Below are 21,731 nucleotides of genomic sequence, written 5' to 3'. Positions count from 1 at the left end.
ATCTACGTCTATGTTGCGAAATTGTGATAAACAAAAAGAGACATAACAGATGATACAAAAACTGAAAGCTAAAGACAGGATTAACCCATAGACCTAAAAGAAATATTCCTGCCCCCTTGGATTAACCTGAGGAGGATACAGCTTCTCTGGCGATGTCAGTGAAGTCACAATGTAACTGTTTACTGTTGCCATGGTAACATTGTAGCAGTCAACTCGTTGTGTGTGAAGCCTTTGAGATCCAGCCTAGTTCTAGCTTCTACAAGAAGTGAGTGCAATCACAAAAACATCACTCACACAAGTATCAACATGAGTGTTCCCGAGGAGGAGCCGCTGGAAAATAACGAGATATCTGTTGGCAAATGTCTACTGGACAACTGGGTTGAGGAGGTGAGTGAGACACTATGTAACCAGTCAAAACGTGGCAACTTTGTAGGGTAGGCCTAGCCTACTACAGGCTAACCATCGGTTGGACCACATAGAAGTAGGCTACTCGGATAACCTATTCTACCCACTGATTGCACCCTTTCGATCTTTTAACTTTTTAAGCGAGCTACTGCGCTACTGGTCGACTCCATGCCAAGAACAAGTATCCAGAAGACCGGTCATAGGGGAATTCTGACTCTGGACATGACGGCTAAAATGCAAGGGCTTAGCACGGTGAAGTCCTCCTACACCCCTCCAAAGGGCCCTGGCGTAAGAGTGAAAGGTAGGGACTGGCAGGCCTCTCATCAGGTGTTGATACACGTAGCCTGTGTGCTGTAGATTCGCCGACACAGGAACACAGGAATGAAATCTGATTAGGCTCACTCAAACTGAATTCATGCTTGAATGGCATTCAGATGATCCGTAGGCTACAGAGCGGTAGGCCACTTACTGTACACCTTGCCTACAGGCTACTTTAGGTAGCCCATTAAGCATAATGGAATGATGGCATATGTGGAGGAATCTGCTGATAAAAGATATGTCGTTTGCTCATAGGATTGCGTGGAGAGCTTCTGGAGAAACACCTCTTTGAGAAAATAAGGTAAAAGAGACGACACACTATTACACTATTCTTTGACCGGTCTGTGTTTAAATAAGAAGGCTGACCTCAGAGTCATCTGAGAATCAGGATAAACTTTTAAGCTTGCCTCTGTCTTTGTCTGGGAGGAAAGAGTGGGCAGAAAATGATGTAAGAGGCTAGAACTCCTGGTCAGTTTCGTAGTCATTAAAGCCGTTTAGTAAGTGCTGTCAGCTTGATGTTTGTGAAAATGTGGTGTGCTTGACAATATGCCTATAACCCCAGATACGTGTTAGAATATTTCTAAGCAGCCCAAATCAGAATAATGACAAATATATATATTTTTATTTTTATTACTGCTACTAGTCTGTCCACTCCAATACAACCCACATCTAACAGTGGTTTTGGCTCTACACTTGTTTACAGTAATAGATGATTGAATAAATAAGCAAGCATCCAACAAAACATAAAAATCTACAATTTAAATGCAATATGACTGTCATTGAAGCATCTCACCCCACTGTGGTGCAAACTGCGGTTTCTGTTTAAAACAAGGGTTCTACTTGAAGAAAAGGCTTTGATTAAAATGATGTCCTTTCTCTGAATATGAGTCGTGTGGTGGCTCCTTACATCTTCAATTAGAGGAGCTTGAAAGGATGCTTGATGGCTCACAAAATCACATGTTGTCCTACACTGAGAAAGATGCCAACATCAAACCTGAGTTATCAAGGCGGTTTGAGGGCTTTTTTTTAACAGCTTTTGTGTGTGTGTTTTTTTTTTTTTTTGCTATTTGTGGTTACATAAGTAGCCACACTGCTTGCTTAAGTACTGTATCTCCATTGGACATAAATACCTGAGCCAACTACTGTATTATAACAACTCACATTCATCATTCAAAATGTCATCATATCGTGTAAAATATTATCCCACAGTGCGGAGGTCCAGGCAGAGTTCAATCCAGACCCACCAGCTACTGAATTCTGCTCCACCACCCAGACAGACTACACCGTGGAGGGCTTTAGATGTGTCAGCCCCACGATTCTATCCCAGGTCAGCTCCTGTGCCCTTACATGGGCCCTTGGAGTGTGTGGTTTTTTTAAAGCATTTTCATTATCCTGTCCATATAGTATCATGTATGGACATTTTGACAGTTTCAACATAAGTAGGAGACATTGTTTTGTATCCATCTCATTCATGAAACCTACAATTAAAACAATTACGCACACTGGAGGGATATTTAATATAGTATAAGTTTACTTTTATATGGCTTCAGCCACTGTCTTTTAGTCAGACTGTCATTATATGAAGTCACTGAAAATCAATACAACACAGCTTTAGCTGGAAGAGTCCTGGGCCTGGTGATGTCCATTGGTGACTCATGAATAAGGATGATACTATAGGGATGTCATTCAGACTTGTTAGAAAAGTTTAGTTTAGTTATTAGTTTACAGTAGCCTAATAACAACTTCTAAAATGGATAGTTCCGGCTACCACTACATGTACTTACACAAAGGTTAGAGTAGCTGCATCTCGATGTTGCTTGGCAACCATTCAGATAGAGGAAATATATTTTTTGGTGGATGAATGATTATCTATGAATACATCATAACATTTCTCGTTGCTTTGCCTTTGTTTCATGAAATCTTGCCAGAAAGATGTATTAACCGTTTTAGAAAAGCTACTCGAGCCTGTAACACTGATTTTAGAAAAGCTAAGCTTGCGTGCGTGTCTTGCCTAAGAACGCTCCTTAGCTGTTCTAAAATCAGTGTAAACTACGGCCTTAAGTATAGGCTACCACTTTGTTATGCTGGCAATCTGAAGTAAGCCATTAACTCTCTCTTTTCCTTCTCTTTTAGGAGTATGACCACAGAACAGACCAGGCCATCACATTGTGGAGTGAAAACTACCACCATCTGCAGGTTAGTGTACAGCCCTTCCAAGGGTTGACTATTGACAGTAATTTCCTGTGTATTAGCCGCATTGTGTGTAAGACCTATGACAATGTTTCATGCAAGTTAAAAGAAACAAAATCATATTAACACCATATTAACTGCCGTCGAGTATTAACCTCATAGCTGTAGAACAAAATCAATGTATATTATAAGCTGCGGCTAATAGTTGGGAAGTTACGGTTGTCACAGTAAAATCCCTGATTAGTGATCAGAAGGGCATGCTGATTATGGGAGCACACAGAATTGACTCAAGTGGTTTCAACATCTAGGGATCTATTCAGACAGAGGCTTTTTAGATCCCTGACAGCAACAAGGGAAATCACATTATAGGCCCTGTCACACTGTAGGAACTTAGGAACACTGTGCAGTTCCTAGAGACCCTCTTTTCACGTACTACATACTACATGCAGTTCCTCCATACCTCCCACATTCACTGGCCTCCATAAAACCACCCCAAGCGCTGATGACAGCTCCTTTAAAAGAGCTGCTCTCAGCGTGACAAGTAACTTCTGGACCACGCAGAAGGCTACAGAGACTTATTGTGCCTGGCCCGTCTTCTAAGAAGCCCATGTCACTGAAGTCCAATTTGAGATGAACGCGTGCTCATTAGTCTGCATTAATGCTCGACTGTTGATACAGTGCGTGCTGTTCGAGAAGCATTTGCCACATGTTTGACAATTGGCCACCATTGTAAAATATAATTAGTCTACTCACCACAAGAATTCACTACCATGTCAAATTTAATTAAATCAGAGGGATATAATCTTTCTTAATATTTCCTGTTGTCCATTCGGTTGCATTCTAAAGGAGTCTAATTAAATGAAAATGAGCTGTCTCAGACACTGTGAAAGCTGTCACAGCCTTTCATTGCACAGTTAAATATTAGAGACATATTTTTAATGCTAGGCCCATAATCTTTCAAAAAGCTCTGGTGGCATTAGTTCTGCAAAATGTTATGGTTCCCAAACACTGAGTTGTACCATAAATGTGGTCAGCTTAATACCTTATCACTTCAATGTACACCAGCATTAGCAATTAACACGGATTAATTAACAGAAAGACCTATTGTGGAATTATGTGGAATTAAACTAGCCTTGTGTGTGTGTGTGTGTGTGTGTGTGTGTGTGTGTGTGTGTGTGTGTGTGTGTGTGTGTGTGTGTGTGTGTGTGTGTGTGTGTGTGTGTGTGTGTGTGTGTGTGTGTGTGTGTGCGTGCGTGTGTGTGTGCGCGCGTGTGTGTGTGTCCATGCATGTGCGTACGTGCGCGCGTGTGTGTGTGTGTTTCAAGCTATCAGCTCCGAGTATTCTCTCCTAACATTCCACATATAATGAAGTACCATTGACTTTGGTCATTTTAGAATTTGGAAAGAATATTATGATTGATTATAATTATGATTGCAATGAACAGTGTGCATATTATGGTATTGACATGCAAAATGAGCTGAACATGTATCACCTCACTGTGCGATACTGCGCAACCCATTGTTGAACTTTTTTCACACATCAAAAGTATGTTACATCTGTAGGAGGCTATGGAAACTACAGTATGAACTTCACATATCTTAGAACTTTTTGACAGACACGAAAGGAATGGCTTGGTTGCCTGTGCTGGTAAAATAGTACATGGTCACCTCAGTGTTTAGTTGCTTGGAAACAAGAGGTGACTCTCTGCTGCTTACAGTACCCAACGGACCAGCTCTGTCTCCTTAGAATGTTGATGCCCTCTAGCATTTTCCCCCTTGTTTTGTTGTGTATAGTTGTAAGTATTGCATTGCATTATATTGCATTGCACTATTGCAGTGCTGTAACATGTTTACACTTTTTCCTCCCTCACAGGGTGTTACAGCTGTCACGACCAAAGATGCACCATTCAGGAAGAATGCGTCCTTCAGCAAGCCTATCAGTGAACAGCTGGATAATGCTATGCTGTAGACAATTTAGAATGGGCCCGTTTTTGCAAAAGGTCACTATCATGGTATTCAAAATAGCAGTATTCATTCATATGCACAGTTTCTTTTCATATTTCCCCTACAATTAAATTTTCGTGTATTTTACAGTTGTTATTATACGGAAATGATAAACGGCTGTTATGCATTTTTATAAGGTAATTAAATTGCATAATTCGGTATTTATTTAGCTGTCAGTGTCAATCATAAGCATGAATATCGCTTGCATAAATGGCCAATTCAATTCATGGTGTGATAATCCTAAGAACTGCCCAAGGTCTGTAGTACATTATCATAGGAATGAGTCTATCATGCTTACATGGCTTTTGGAGTTAGACATTGTGATTAACACGTTATTCTAAAATACAAATAATATAATAACAACAAGATCGAAAGACCTAATTGTACTATGTCCAAATGGTCCATACTTGATGTGCGACTGTTAAGCTGTTTGTCATTTCTTTCAAAGGGAAAAAATGGAGGCGTTAGCAGAATGTTTTTGTTTTGTTTTTTTGAATAAGGCACTAACAAGACTCTAAAAACGTCAGCCTAGAATTACCTAAACAAAAAACAGCCGTGATTTCTCTATCAACTGGTAATAATTAAGGGCTACAAACAAAAAACAGCTGGTGAGATTAATGTGAACTGTCCAAAAAAATTACACCCTTGCCCAGACAAACGATGAGCGTGCTCATGTGACGTGCCAATAAGTGTCAGAAAAACAGCACAGCTTTTTTCTTTTTTCTTTTTCTGTGGAGGCAGAAGATACGTACTCATGAAACGCACACAGTCTGTCATTGTATTATCTGGTGTACGCTACAGTATTATAGCATTAAAAACATAATAGGCCTATATTTGTTTATTCGGAAAACACATTTCTCAAAACTTACTTTACAGATAGGTCAAGGCACATTTACTTGTATCACATTTAAAATGACCACCAGTTGTATTGTCGATAAATATTCAGTTTTCTGATGGTCACTGATTTGTGCTTTTCACCACACAAGTCAGTTATAAACTCCTGGTTCCTATAACTAGAATACAATAAAGTACTATCCCCATCACTCTAGCAGCTAATGCACTTTGCTGATAGAAAGACAACAAAACACCTTGTGCCATTTTGTAACAAAATTGTTTTCTTGTGAAGAGACCTATTATCAAATTCCGACTATTATGAATGGGTGAAACACCACTAAGGTAACATACAATCCCCTTTCAGCTTGACAACAAATGCGCTCTGCCTTTTGTGCTTTGAAGAGAGGACCAACACTCGTTCGATGTCAGAAGAAAGGCTGAGCCGCACTAATGACAAATCGACTGATGCGATGGATGTCGGTGTCTCACACAGCTCACATGGTTGGGTGTCAGTCAGAAAAGCCTTTCTACTGCGCGCTCAATCCTGGTGCGCTTCGACGGGGATTAGCTGGGTAGCTATGGCAACAAGTCATTTTTAGACTACATTAATGCAACCGGCTTCTACGATTCATCATCTCATAAAATGAGACAAAACCAGTGTGAATTAGGTATGAAACTCATGCCAATTATCTTGGTCCCTAACAAGTGATGGGTTTTGGCATGTATTAAAATTGGCTGGAAGAGTTTGTTTAGCTACTTAAGATGGAACAAACTCCTTTCAAGTTTATCTGTCTTCTGCAGATTCCACCACCGTTTTCATAATGTGTAGACTTTTCACTTCAACCACTGAGGGACACAAACATTTGAACCATTGAAAGATACACACATTTCCCTTCTGTTGACCTGAACACAAAATAATTGGGCTGGTATTGTTGTATCTGCTTTCATTTGGAAGCATATTTTCGTCCCTGAGCCATTTTCATAGAAGCCCTTTAGCCGTGTGACGATGTATCTGGCCATGCCACCACACTGCTCACTGACCTCCTGGCAACAGCAGCAGCCTCCACGGCGATAGCACACGGAGTGGGTGGTAATTAAGAGTCATGGAGGAGGGAGGCTGCACCGCTGCTACTGCTGATGCTGCTGCGCCACTATCACTAAAGCACTGGCACTGTCAGATGGCGGTCATGAGACATAAACATGTAGTCTACGTAGATGTTGAAACATACACACGAAGGGACGCACAGACACCTATTTTTTAGGAAAATAGGACACTATTTTTTAGTAAAATAAACACACACACACACACACACACACACACACACACACACACAGTATGACCACATAAACAGGCCTGTTCTTATATGCATTATGGTACTTAAGATGCCTGTTCATAAAAACAACAGCTAAAACAAACAAACAAACAAACAAACAAAAATGGCTCATGAGCTTGATTTTGTCTATATGCACTCTGTGACCTTTAATACAACACATTCTATACAGGCTCTTCTAGCGGAAATAATACATATCAAGTACATATCAAATAACATTTTAGCCTCTATAATTGTGGCATTTCAGCCTTGCAGACATATTCACTCCATACAGTTACATGGGCCTAGTAATATACATGGTTTTTGTTCTCCCAAAAGGCTAGCCTGCATAGTGATAAATTAAGAGATCACATGAAACAATAATGTTTAATGTTCCCAACTTAAATCTTCCTGCCTCTTGAATCCCTAAAAAGTGGTCCACATTTTAGCTCCTGCACAACCTTTTTTTCCCCCTTTGCTGCTTGGCTTCTTGGCTCCTTTTTGTCTTCTCTCCATCTGACAAGCAAATGGTAGCCATGGTAGCCAGAGAAGCCTTAGAAGCACATCACATTCTGCTGAGCACCAAAGATGCTCCGAGTTCCTCGAGGTGAAACAGCCAAGGGATACACTACACTACAACCGTGGTGGACCAGACTCGCTAATCTCACGTGGGAAAATCTTGCCAGCGAAACTTAAACAATACTGTAAAAGAAAACAGACACAGAGTGAGCATTTGATTCAGTTTATTGAACAAAATATTTTACAATGTCTTGATTATACATATATACAAATATCTGTGTATAGTGCCACCGTGGAACTTCACTTGTACCTTTGCATTGACAAAACCATTCACCCTAAGACACTGTGCTGGCTCTCTATCTCTTTCTCTCCCACTACACTGAATGGAAACACCAAGTATACATTATGCTCACTGATTTCCAAACACGTGATACAAATCAGAATATAGAAAGCACAGAAAATAAGGGTTCATCTCTGAAAAGTACTCCTTTGTTGAGACACAAAAGCTTCTTCATAAAAACGTCTTTACAATAGTGTTTTTAATCGGTTTTGTTTTTATATCATGTTTTTTTTGTTTTTTCTTTGAGTTTTATTCTTATTTGCAATTTAAGCAGGTAAATAAATATACCTGGAATCACCTCTCTCCAAAAGGTATTTAGTTTTAAAAACCTCTGCTCATGTGCACAGAGGAAAAACCTCCCCTCCCAACAGTGATGGGGGAGATGGGATGGACGGTGGTGGTGGTGGTGGACTGACCGACGCTGGCTCCTTCGTCCACAGCAGTCAGCCGATTTTCCTGCTCATCAGCACGGCGTCTCAGATAACATAGACATCTGTCTTTTCCCCCTGAAGCCAATACGTTCTCATTTTGCCTTTGCCCTGGAAAGGGGAACGAAAGGGAAGCAATCAATAAAGGCATCATTGATGAGCACTCTGCATCCTCAGTGGCAAGAGTAATCAACAGAGGAGAGGAGGGGCGGAGAGATGGGGCAGGGGCCTGTGATTGCTATAAATGACAGCGGCATCGACTGGTCACCTGAGTGCTAATCAATCATATTTGCCCAGTGCGTTAGAAGGCACAGTATGTGCCAGATGAACTCTCGCCAAACAAAGAAGCGCTGAGATAGGTCCGGATTGCTGCTGACCCGAGAAGCAGTCCGGGCCTTTCATGACTCGGTAGGTACCGAGTCTGCCCCGATCGGGTTCGGGGTCAGCGACTCTGTGGGTCCATTGTGACCTGCTCATGAGGAACACATTTTTTTTTTTCGTAACGTGAGAAGCTAAGAGAAGTGCAATGACAACAGCACAGGACATTCTTAGAGGTGGAGTGTGAGAGGGGAGGGGAGGGAAGGGGTGTGGTGGCCTGTTATTTCATCTGACTCGGGGAACAAAACAAAGACACAGTTCGGTGCAATCAGTGGGAAAGGGAGCCCAGTGAATTGATTGTGAATGCGGAGGGAGGGCGCCGTCACATTGTCTCTCTGCAATGTCCTCGCTCTTCCCCTCTGGGTTTGCGGATCGTTAACGCTGATTATGAATGAGTGGCGGGAGTGAGAGTCGTTACAGACGCTGTCTTTACTCACCTTCATCTCCACATCACCTCGTAACAGCAGGTCGAAATAGCCGAACTCATCCAGCACTTCTTTGGTGGTCGAGGACATGTGTATCCTTAAGGCTGTGGACACAGAGAGATGTGCATGTAAATACACATACACATACACATACACATACACATACACATACACATACACATACACATACACACACACACACACACACACACACACACACATACACACATATCAATAAATACCAACAGGACAAGGCTGTGGACACGTAGAGATGTGCATGTAAATACACATACACGTACACACACCCACACACTCCAATAAATACCAACAGGACAATCACATAAGTGCACCATCTCCTTTCGTCCATTCATAAAGCACACCCCTACGAGGCGTCCGCATGGGACCACGACAGTTACAATATATGGACTGACTCATGGCAGCGAGTGAATTATAGTCTTTTCCATATGGCCAATCAGCGGTCCACAAACTGGAAACATCTTTGCGATGACTAATGCAGAGCCACCCCCCCCCCCCCCCACCCCCTGATAATTCTCACTTTCTGGAAGCCATGTGCTGAGGAGACCCCCCTGAGCAGATGGTGAAGATCCCAGCCATGCTATATAATAAGAAACCCTCAGGGACGAGCAGTGAGAGCATGGCTGTAGTTAATTATTAATCGCTATTAAGCACATGAAAGCCCTAAACAGGAAGCTGGCGTGTAAGTCGATCCGTTGTGATCGGGGAGCGGGTATGAATGACATGGCGGCGGTCTAAGGGTGGCGGGGGGGGGGGGGGGGGGGGGCAAGGGACGGTATGAGAGCACGGCTCTCCACTCCACACCAGACCACAGGAGTGTGGCGAACACCTCGCCTCAGGTTTTGGAGGTTGAAATGTTATCAATAGCTGTCAGAGAGACAGCTGCTGGAAGCAAATGTAGAGTGTAATGTGATGTGATATTCTCTCATCTCGAGGAGTTATTTACATTAATAATAACACTACCGTAAAAGACAACCGTCCGTCAATCAAGAATGACTAAACGAATGAAAGCATGGGTGTAACTATACTGTATGGTGTTTTTTTCGAGACACCTCAAGTAAACATCATGTCATGAGGCAGTGAGCTCACAGGGAACAGAATCTCATGTTAACACCCTGATTTATCCCCAACATACATCACAGTACTGGCAAGAAATGTTGCAAAGACTGACAAGTAAACACATTACATAAGTAGACAAAAGTGTCCCCGAAGTGTTTCAGGACTAACGTTACATTCAACATCTCTTAGTTTGTAAGTCCCATCTAGTTTTGGCAATCATTGGAAATAAGTATTGGAATTGCAATCAGAATGTTTTACGTACATAAATGCCACCCCAGAAAAATCATGCCTGGTTTGAACACAATACACTAAATGGGCTCATAACTTTATACTGTGCCATTTGAGAGAGATGACGTGAGAAATTACAAAAACAAAATAAAAATGCAGCAGTGACAAGAGGAATGTCTACTTTACTGCTGGTAGTAGAGGGTCTTCTCCTCTTGTCCTGAGAACACATCTTATCTTTTTATAACTTTGTCACGCAGCACAACTGCGCCACCCCGACATTCTGACAGCCGGGCGCATTGTTTCACCCACCTTCCCCCGTTGACTCCATCCGAGATGCCGTGTTGACAGTGTCTCCAAATAAACAATACCTTGGCATTTTCAGACCCACCACACCGGCACAGACTGGTCCTACAGAGAGAAAGAGAGAGAGAGAGAGAGAGAGAGAGAGAGAGTATGAGTGTGATGAAGAGAACAAGAAAACAGTGTGAAAGGGAGTGTGTCTGAAAACGGGGAAGTAAATGAGACCCTCGGGACGAACCGCAGCCGTTAAGTCCTCTTACAACAACTAAAAAAAAAAAGATCTGACAGCCAGGAGAACTCAACAAGGAACAATAGACACGTTCCGAGTGTAAGCTCATTATAAACCACGGCAGCAGCATCCCTTTAACATATACAATGGCCGACACACATCTAAGGCAACGCTTTCCAATCAAATCCGGCTCTGCTATTCATTCACGCGAGTGTCGGACCGAGAGAGGATTTCGCCGGCTTGGCTGTCAGCATCGGCAAAACAGTGACAGAGAGAGAAAGGCGTTAAGTACACAAGGCTTTGGGGAGCACAGCTCTTGTGAAACAGGGATTAACAGTGGAGAACAGCTGACGGCATTCACACAAAAGTTTTCAGTGGACGTTCTTGTCTGGTTACTGAAGTGTCAAATGCCAGTGTGATAGTTTTCAGAGGGAAGGCCTAAGACCCTGCTGGCAGGGACAAACTTCTGAGGTATCTGCCCCAACACTATTGAGTGGTTAGCAGGTATATAAACATGCCATACGTGTCGTATATATTTACATTTCAAATGAATACGGAATCTCTTGATGTTAACACTGTCTGTCTTGGAGATTGGATAAATATAAATGTGTGCGTTTGTGTATATTTCCATACATGGACTTTAAAATCTAAGGCCAAACAGCATTTCAAACAGCTAATTTAATTATCTATGGATGATGAAGCCAATTATTGCACAATGTGATTGCTACACTCTGGGAAAAGGGACCGTCTATCCATACCAGAGAGAGAAAGACAGCGAGAGAGAGAGACTGAAAGAGAGAGAAACGGAACGAAAGCAGCAGACGAAAATATTCCCTCTGAAGAAACGTTGTGTAACAGCGAGGTTAAAAAGATGACAGCCCAAGCCAACAGGTGAGTCATTTGGCATTTAACCAGCCTGGCATCCACAAATAGCAGTGACAGCAGCGGGAATGAGGCTGGCATGACAAGGCGGAGCGTGGCGTGGCGCGGCGCGGTGCGGCACCCTTACCCGTGTGGATGCCTATCCTGAGCCGCAGCTGGTCGTTGGGCCGGTGTCGGATCTTGAACGTCCTCACCTGCTCCAGCAGGGCTAATGACATGCTGGCGATCTCTCGCGCGTGAAGCTTGCCGTTCCGGACCGGCAGCCCTGACACCACCATGTACGCGTCTCCGATCGTCTCCACCTGGGGAGAAAGGTAAAGGTGGACATCTGAGCGCTCATCAGGCTGACAGGGCACAAGCCTTCCACCCTCCTGACAAGACACAAGGTCCTCAACAAGGCTCTGCCAGGGCATCGGGATCAACAGAGTGACGTGCAGGAATAAATAAAATTTTACAGGTTATTATCTATCTATCTATCTATCTATCTATCTATCTATCTATCTATCTATCTATCTCAGGCAACTCATTTCCACACCACTCATTCTCAAGGCATTATGATTCATTATAAAGGATGCGGAAGCAACAGCACAATCATAATCATTATTCCACCCCTTCCCAGTAGCATTGGCATGTGTCATTCCATCGTTCCTTAGTGAAAACTGCACGCACAATATTAAATTATCTCACTCAAGGCACACGTACTGTAAGCTCAGTGAATAGCACAGGGACCCCACGTTGCTGGTGAAAATGACTGCTCTGCTGGTACGTTAAATGTCAAAAGGCGCCCGCTGTGTGTGGTGTGAGAGGTGGGTGTAAACACACGGTGACTCACCTTGTACACATCAAAGTTGTCAATGATGGCATCAAAACATGTGTACAGGTCATTCAGTAATGTCACAACCTGTAGGCGGATAAACAAAACAAGAAGGGACATATAACACATGTTACACAATAATTCTACACAAGATCTTTTTATCTCTTTTTTTTTTTTATTTAATCAAAGCTTGATAATAACTGGGAAGACAACTGGTAATAAATAGGTTATACACTCTTAACAAAACAATGACTTTTAGAAGTTGTCTTTTTTCACAAGTTTACAATTCCTTTTTAACTTCAGCAATGACCAGTTTCCCTTCAAATGTTGAACAAAACAAGTGCTTCGGGCAAAGTTACACAACCCAGGGTAATGTGCAGTTAAGTTGCATTAAGGATCACGTTTAAAAAGTTAGTGTGTGTGCCTTATCTGGGGAGATGAGCGTTTGGAAAGAATGCACAATATTTTCACTGTGTCTACAGCGCCTGGCATCTCCCATTGAGGTCTACTGAGAGACTCCTGCAATGTGTTAAGTGCATGAAGTCCCAGCGCTTGGTCAAATTAAAATATTTTCTGCCTCCCCCTTTCTTTGGACGTCTTCCCAGAAACAGTCCTCGCTGAGCAATACATTAGGACTGGTTAAAAATGAAGACAATGAACTTAAACAATGACAACAAACTCAGAACAACATAAAAAAAAAAAACCCTTCCAAACCAATCACAGCAAAAGTTATGGAGGCATGTGCTGGGGAGTTACAGGCCCACAGAGAGATTTATTTCTCTATTTCTTAACATAACCGATTGATTTGGGGACTGCAGTAATGCACCATGACAACACGCCCTTAGAGGAATCATTTACTGTAGGCACAGCTTGACTTTGATTTAGGCATACAGATCAAATGAGAGCTGATCAATGCAGCGACGATGAATACAGAAGACCGACACACACAGCTTTGTGAAACGCCCGTCAAGGACAGCCCATCTGTATCCATCTGTATCAGTCTATTTCACAATTACCTGTAATATGGAGTATGGAAGAGAGCTTTTAGATTCCAACCATAAGAACAATAACATTGCTGCGCATTTTCCTGATAACCAAACGCCATGTTGTCCATTACCCCTTACTGATTTCACAGAATCTCGAACACACACATGATGCACTCTATCTTATGTCTTATCTAGCATCATCTGCTTCAGGGTCAAGAAGAAATATGGCAAATTTACAGAACAGTGTCCACACTCTCGCACTAGCACTCTGTCTCTGAGTTCTGATTTCAGTGGTCCAACTGGTAAACATTAATAGACGAGATATGTTTTTGAAGTAGCAGCTGAGCTGTGTAAATAAATCATCTTTTAACTTTACGGTTTTCTATTAAATGTGATTTATGGCTTTCCTCCGTAACATATTGCTCCGTAAACCTTTTTGATGGCATTCTTGGCTCTGGTCACAACCTGTGGGAGATTTAAGTGCACTTTCGAGGACAGGAGTGACAGGGCGGAATACAAGGCCATTTTGGGGCAATGCGCTCTCCATCCGCCCTCTTCCCCAAAAGGTCAATACGCCTTTTATCACGACCAGGCGTACATAAGAGGCAAGAGGGTGTTCGATGCTCGTAGGAACACACTGGTGTATTTTTAGGATTGAAATCAAGGAAGGAACGGAGAAGAAAAAAAAAATAAAGCGCTTGCCTCCGGTGAGTCACTTCTGCGTCAAAGTGAGAAAGAGCAGTTGTTTTCCTGACAACAAGCACTATCTAGGATTCGGACATCTGCATTATATAAGCATACTGTGTTGGTGAGAAAGAACGAGAGAGAGAGAGCGAGTAAGAGAGAGAGATTTGCATATCGAGGGCTCTCTGCAAGGTGACACTGACCTCATGAAACTCAAAATGATCTAACTCATTCCAGAAACGCTCAGTTCATTAAAAGTACCAGGCTATTTAGGGAGAGACACTGCAGTCCCCTGAGACCCCATATTGCTGTAACTCCAATGAAACAGTGAAATCAGCTTCATGAATGCACATACTGTTTGAACGAAAAGGACACATTATTCAGACACATTTCAACACTATTTCAATAAAGTCAGCGTAAAAACTATCTGAGAGTGTATAGCTCACCCCTAAGTGGCTCGTGCGCCTTGAAAATCTGACCAGACTGTTCGAACAGCGCTCTCAGGAATAAGGCTCCCTTTTGTGTCTTTGCTAAAAGCTGATGGGTGAAACATTGGCTGCCAGCAGCAGCAGCAGCAGCAGTGGAGCGTGTGCGTGTGCCGTGCCGTGAGAGTCCTCCTACCTGTAGCGGTGTGCTTTCTGCTGACATTGATGTGAAGCCAACGATATCACTGAAGTAGATGGTTACGCTGTCGAACGCCTCGGCTTGGACCGTCTCCCCCCGCTTCAGCTGCTCCGCCACCGAACTGCGGGGAGACAGAAATGAGGAGGCCTGAGGCCAGGAGCCGAACCGCAGAGTCGAGTGGATTCACACACCAAACACACACACACACACACACACACACACAATGTGAGGCATTCAATTTGTTTCTCTCACTCGCACTCTCTCGCACTCGACTCGTGTTTGGCATATTCAAATGAGCAGACCATTCACTTCTCTGTAATTAACAGAAGCCGAGTTCCATTTGAGTCATACCTGGGGCCTTATGCAAATTGTTAGTATTTGCATGAGCATTGATGGCAGCAAGCTGCTAAATTAACGGGAAACTTTTAGCACTGGCACAGAAATTTATTCACAGACAAAAGGGTGAAGACCCAATAATATCAGTCGCTTCAGGGAGGTCTTAACAGCCGATGCCAAACCACCAAAAGAGCCTGTCAGTAATTTCGCTAGGTTTTTTTTTATACTACTCCAACAAAAAATAGCGGATCTCTGTATAGCAGTGTTATTATCGGAACTGTTCCTGAGTAAGAGGACTGAACATCTCAGCCTGGGAAACATCATCTCTTCTGCTTCTCAAGGCTTTTCTTCTTGTGCGATGGAGATCATTTAGGCAGACAATGGACGGCTAAATTAGCAACAGATAGGAAACATTTTCTTGTCTAGTGTCATTTCTTTGCTGTCAGACAGCTTCAAAATGTGATCCTACTCTGCTCTCGAAGCTCAGTAATGAATCTCCTAGTTGTTTTCATCTGGGTTTGCCTTTGATCTTTGCTCTTTTTAAAGACAACGTTCAAAAAACAAGTTGTTTGCAATCAAATGTTTAACGCTTGTACTGCAAAAAGGATGAGAAGAGGGTTTCAACTCGGTGATGGCTGAATTTGGAAACATTTCAAGGGGGAGGAAAGAGGGGGAGTCACATGGAGGGATCGGCGATCTTACTGCGGCAGGATCTGATAGAGGAGATTCTCGGCTTTTCGCTTCTCCTCCAGGTACGCTTGAGTTCGCTCCTCGACCAGGTTCTCCAGGTTGTTGGCATACTGCTCCATTCTAGAGAGCAGGTTGTTGAGAATACTTGTGCTTCCTTCTCTGCAACAACACAAAATGGCAAAGTTGATTATTATTACATGTCATTTGAATATGAAATACCACACTCTTCCAAAAAGATGTCCACGATCTTTTCTGTAGAAGAATGCTCTTGAGCCAACACAAACCCTTAAGAGTTCTACTTAAGAATAATTTAGAATGCTTTCTCCAGTATCAAGAGAGCTTTGCTACCAAGCTAATATCCAGAACGTTCTAAATTGTTTCTCTGGAAGAATAAGGAGTCTTGTTTGTACAAATTCCTTTTGAAACACTAATTCCATGTATTTAAAGACTTCCAGAAAACAGAAAACAGCTGAATGTTTTTAGCAAAGAGTAAACAAATGCCTGTTCTCCTCTTTTGGTTCTACTGTCTGAGTGAGTCACCATTTTGAACACACAAAAAAAAAAAAAACGTGTGGAATTTCAGATCTTCCTACGGTCAACAAAACACCATCCCACATGCTCTGAGAAGCCCCGAGCACAGATCAAAACTGTAACACGCTTGGAGGAGAAGGGGAGACATGCACAATTACCGCTGCTTTGAAGCTGACCTTGTGAAAAAAATCCCCCAACACAAAACCGTGGCTACATCGAAGGTTTGCATTCAGGCCGGCACGACCACGGATGATGAACTACACGCATGGAGCGACTAAAGTGCCACAGCCTCTTACGGCTCATCAAAGAAATTGGTTTTGGTGATGGATGGCTTGACGCCATTACGTGGGATGAAAAGGCTTTGACCTGGGATGGGAGAGATTCTGCGACACGAATGCTGTCGCTACAAAGTCTCTCTCTAAAGTGAAACTTTGCATGACCCCAGGGGATGACTGACAATACAGTGTGGACCCTACTGAGGATGCTGCTATTCCCTGGACTCACCCCATCATCAGCATGCACAAAAACCTAGAATAGCAGATCCACCCTCAAACGCACACACACACAGCAACAAGTGTTTATGTAATGACGATAGATACACTACCACGTTAGCGTGGGCGATCTGTTTCCATGGCCTACATTTTTAATAAATGTAAATATGTGTCGTGTGTAGAACTGTGTATTGTATATGGTTTGGTTTCCTATAGGGCCAACCATACAGATGTAGATAGTTACAGTAGACAGATGGTGAGAGAGGGAGAGAAAGAGAGAGGGAGAGAGAGAGAGAAAGACAGCTGCAGAAGGATTCAAGGCTCCACCCTCTGAGGAATATCCATCTATCATCAGAGAGAGAGAGGCCTTGATTCATCCGGGAACATCAATCTGTGCATCTGTCTCCTCAGTGGTATATTTGGATACAGCAGATCAACGGGGTGCCAGTTAACGTTGCATTCGATGTGGCTGACACACTTTGCTTTTCATGATGAGTAGTATAGCTTATGGGATGGGCAATCTAGACTTCAAACTATATCATGGTATGTCATGATATTTTTGCCTATAATGATATAAATGATGATGTGAACTATCCAACAGTTTTCTCAGCCACAAGTCACTTCAGCTTACAGTAGTGAGAGAAACAAAAAAGTAAAAGTTAATCCTGACCATCACCAGCAATGAAGTCTTCTACTTCTTCGAATACAGTTTGAACTCATCTCTGTTCTCATGTTACATGTGAGCTGCCAACCATGTAGTACATGGAAACATGTCATCACCTGCATCATTTATCATGCATTATCACAACATCTTATCATGAGGAGGAATGGTAGACTCTTGAGATAATGATAAAATATAGCCTATAGTATAACATTCAATTCAAGTGAGGTTGCAGAGAGTGCATGCACATCCAACTTGGTGCAGGTGCAGGGTAAGAAAGGCCGTGAAAAATGGAAAAAGTACCCGCAGACTGTTGCTCCTGCTCCCAAAGTGAATTTATTGCACAACCTTTCGACCAAGGTCTTTGTCAGGTGTTAATTCAAGTAAAAACACCCTGTGTGGGTGTCTCTATGCCAAAGCTGTTTGTCAGATAAGGAATGCTGTTCATATAAGAAGTGCTTGGAAGAAATTCATAGAAATTGCTATAAAAAGGAAGAAATATTGGGAGCCGTTATAGTTATCTAAGTACTATGCAAATATTTTGAACTATATCATAAAGACAGTCATGCTTGACAAAATCAAGGTTGTCTGAACAGGTTGTCTCTACCTATTAAATGTTAAAGGGTAATTCACATTCCAAAAAAAACAAGAATCGCTCACTGTTGAGAATACTATCTGCATAAAATGTACCTTTCCATCAAAAGACCATCAATATGCACTACAAAAAGACCTTCTGCCTTTACAATTGTGAAATATTACATAACATATTTATATAATTCCTGACCTTAATAACGAAAGGCAAGAGCAAGAGTTTCACCAAGAATAATACTCCCCTCACAGGAATTGGAAGTCCTTGTGTTTAAGGCAGATATGCTCGTCAATGTTAGGAACATCTGAATAAAAAGATTTTTCATGGCATGTGTTCACCCTTTATGTCATGGCCTTTTAATCTGTGCTCACTGCATCTGACCAAAGGTTAGCCAAAGGTTACCTAAAGGTTAGCCGTGCAATACACACATTTACACTGCAAACTGTCTTTTTCTTTCAAATGTTTTGAGGGACTCTCACAACCCCTGCATTGCAAATAAATGTTCAAACAGAATAAGCTGCAGTCTAAGAAAGAGCACAACCTTTGGATGGCCTCACATACACTTACAAAAGGTTGTATTTTTAACTTAAAATACTCTGAAGTGTTCTTTTTGATAACGCTGACAGCTAAAAGCGCCCAGAGGGGAGTTTTAGACAACTTTATCACAGAAACCACATAACCTCAAAGGACCATCTGTAGCTCCGGTTCGGTGCATCCGGCCTATCATGCATCAGAGCGTCCCACCACTCCTTTGGTCTTATTAAAATAGAATAGAATAGAATATATACTTTTTTGATCCCGTGAGGAAAATTCGTTTCTCTGCATTTAACCCAATTTAACCGAATTAGTGAACACACACAGCACACAGTGAACACACAGTGAGGTGAATCACACATTAACCCGGAGCAGTGAGCTGCCTGCCCAACCAGCGGCGCTCGGGGAGCAGCGAGGGGTTAGGTGCCTTGCTCAAGGGCACTTCAGCCGTGGACTGGTTGGGGATTGAACCAACAACCCTCCGGTCACAAGCCCGAAACCCTAACCAGTAGGCCACGGCTGTATTGACATATGGTGCCGGGTCTTTAGCCGCCACATACAAGTTCCTGGTGCCTTTGTAATCTCAGGATCCCAGAGTCTTTACATCAGAGCCAAGCTCAAGAGAACAGCATGCAAAACACAAAAAATACACTTTCCTGTAGCATAGCAGCTGTTTTAAGTTTTGATTTCAGAAGGCGGGGGGGGGGGGGGGGTAGTGTTCCCATCCGAATACAGAATGTTGCTAGGTCGGTAATCATCCTATTATGAGGTTATGCTAATGTAACCTGCATTGTGTGGAACCACTGCGGTCTAGATGTGCACACGCCCGGACTCGAACCCGCGAAACAGCAGCACCTCGGATCGGGAGTCGAGCGCGCTAACAATCCAGCTAAAAGCCCAGGCTACTAGCTTTCTTGCCAGCAGCGCTGTTGAGGCGTCGGGGAGTGAGGTTTGCAAACGTTCTACTCGCACAGCTAACTAGCTGGCATCCGTTACACTAAGGTTAAAAAAGACTGTTAAGGGAGCCTTTAAGGTGACTAGCAGGACACTTTTAAGTGACTAGCAGCACACTTTTAAGTGACCAGCAACGCAGACTCACAACGCCGAGTCAGTGCAAACAGCCCATTGTAACGGTAAGACTTCATCCAGCTCACATCCAGCTCCACTGTATATGTGTAGAGAACTATATGTCCTCAGACTGTTTGCGAGTGTTCGCAAACGTTCACCCAAAACTCAAAGGCAAACAGAGTGCGAGTTTGCGAGTGTTTGCAAACCTTCGCCTATGTTTGCGAATTTGAACGCACCTCTGAACTCACTTGTTGAGCTTCGTCATGAAGATCTTGATGTGGCTGAAGCCACCTGATACTGGACCATGTTACTGGACTCTACACTCACTTGTTGAGCTTCATCATCAAGATCTTGATGTGGCTGAAGCCACCTGATACTGGACCATGTTACTGGACTCTACACTCACTTGTTGAGCTTCATCATGAAGATCTTGATGTGGCTGAAGCCACCTGATACTGGACCATGTTACTGGACTCTACACTCACTTGTTGAGCTTCATCATGAAGATCTTGATGTGGCTGAAGTCGGGCCTCTCGGCAGGGTCTTCAGCCCAGCAGCCGTCCATCAGGATGGTCAGCTCCTCACAGTGGCGACTGTTATCGGTGCTGGGCCTGAAGTACGGCTTCTGCCCGTTACGCACCTTCTGAACGATCTCTGTCATAAGGAAATAACGGGGGAGGGGGGAGGAAGAGGGGCTTTTGTTAACTATGGGGCTATGTTGCATGTTTTCTGTTAGGAATATATAGTAAATCCACTAAGACAAAACAGATTTTCTCAGGAGCGAGAGTGCGCACGTGCACACACACACACACACACACACACACACACACACACACACACACACACACACACACACACACACACACACACACACACACACACACACACACACACACACACACACACACACACACACACACACACACACACACACACACACACACACACACAAAGACACACATACATTCATACCCACACCCATAGAGGTTTTGTAGATACTTTTACAGATACATTTATAGACTGGCAAATCATTACATACAGGGCTGTGCATACACAAACATATTTTAATAAGAATATAAATACTGAGACCGAAACAGCATGACAAACATTCCAAATTTATTGGTCTTCATAAAGTAAATTGAAAACAAAACTAAATAAACTGAGCGAACAAACATCCTACATATTACAAATTCACACCAAGTAATACTTAATTGTACAGATGGTAAATGTTATCCTGCTCTACTGTTACCTTTAGGACTGAGGTCCATGCCATCAACATAGAATGGTCCATTTCTCAAGGCGATTTCTTGCAGAATGATGCCAAAGCTGTACACGTCGCCCTTTTGGGATCCCTGTGGTGGATGCCTATCATATATCAACAGCTCTGGAGCTGTCCACAGCTTCTCTGCAACACAAATATTTTGACATATTAAGAGTCACAGTCATGCCTAGAAACAAACCACAGCAATGTCACAGCACACAAAATGGCCGCACGTGGGCCAGCCGTCGCAGCACGTTCACCTACTTGCGTATAATGCATGCGAGTCCTCGTTTTCACACGATGACCGAAAACTTGCCAGGCCATAATCGGTGATTTTCAGCACAAATCGGCTGTCCACCACACAGTTAGACGATTTGAGGTTTCCATGGCATCCGATGTAGCTATTGTGCAGAAAGTTCATTCCCTGGCAGCGAGAAGCATGAAATTGACTGTTAAAGACGTTTCGCCCACAGTTTATGGGGCAAATGTAGCAGAACCGCAAGGAATTCTAAATATACTGAAAAAAACACAAAACATAATAAAACACATAATATTTGAAAGCAATATTCGGGGTAAT

At 42.9% G+C, this 21,731-nt stretch overlaps 2 protein-coding genes across 2 annotated transcripts in view; one reads left to right on the top strand and one right to left on the bottom strand.

The window, feature by feature from the left end:
- The first annotated feature begins 218 nt into the window (after window positions 1–218).
- spag8 (sperm associated antigen 8) lies at window positions 219–5,214 on the top strand. Its single transcript, XM_062554708.1, has 6 exons — window positions 219–387; window positions 547–706; window positions 979–1,024; window positions 1,933–2,050; window positions 2,857–2,919; window positions 4,787–5,214. The coding sequence occupies exons 1-6, from the start codon at window positions 307–309 to the stop codon at window positions 4,880–4,882; spliced, it is 564 nt and encodes a 187-aa protein (XP_062410692.1). The 5' UTR covers window positions 219–306; the 3' UTR covers window positions 4,883–5,214.
- A 2,573-nt stretch (window positions 5,215–7,787) lies between these two features.
- The window catches only part of npr2 (natriuretic peptide receptor 2), a 47,657-nt gene continuing 33,713 nt past the window's right edge, over window positions 7,788–21,731 (bottom strand). The window contains exons 13-22 of the mRNA XM_062553817.1: window positions 21,419–21,578; window positions 21,143–21,298; window positions 20,379–20,547; window positions 16,032–16,178; window positions 14,991–15,114; window positions 12,718–12,786; window positions 12,013–12,187; window positions 10,784–10,882; window positions 9,164–9,255; window positions 7,788–8,459 (exon numbers count right to left, since the gene is read on the bottom strand). Coding sequence (XP_062409801.1) covers window positions 8,397–8,459; window positions 9,164–9,255; window positions 10,784–10,882; window positions 12,013–12,187; window positions 12,718–12,786; window positions 14,991–15,114; window positions 16,032–16,178; window positions 20,379–20,547; window positions 21,143–21,298; window positions 21,419–21,578 — 1,254 coding nt within the window. The 3' untranslated portion in view covers window positions 7,788–8,396. The remainder of the gene's footprint in view (window positions 8,460–9,163; window positions 9,256–10,783; window positions 10,883–12,012; window positions 12,188–12,717; window positions 12,787–14,990; window positions 15,115–16,031; window positions 16,179–20,378; window positions 20,548–21,142; window positions 21,299–21,418; window positions 21,579–21,731) is intronic.

Source organism: Sardina pilchardus, chromosome 14 (genome assembly GCF_963854185.1).
Source record: "Sardina pilchardus chromosome 14, fSarPil1.1, whole genome shotgun sequence".
NCBI lineage: Eukaryota > Metazoa > Chordata > Actinopteri > Clupeiformes > Clupeidae > Sardina > Sardina pilchardus.
This window is presented reverse-complemented; position numbering and strand designations above follow the sequence as displayed.

Bases quoted from the DNA above. Each gene is read 5' to 3' on its own strand.
- spag8 (XM_062554708.1), top strand. From the start codon at position 307: ATGAGTGTTCCCGAGGAGGAGCCGCTGGAAAATAACGAGATATCTGTT. The intron at 388-546 runs GTGAGTGAGACA...TAACTTTTTAAG, and splicing joins TGGACAACTGGGTTGAGGAG to CGAGCTACTGCGCTACTGGT. The intron at 707-978 runs GTAGGGACTGGC...GTTTGCTCATAG, and splicing joins CCCTGGCGTAAGAGTGAAAG to GATTGCGTGGAGAGCTTCTG.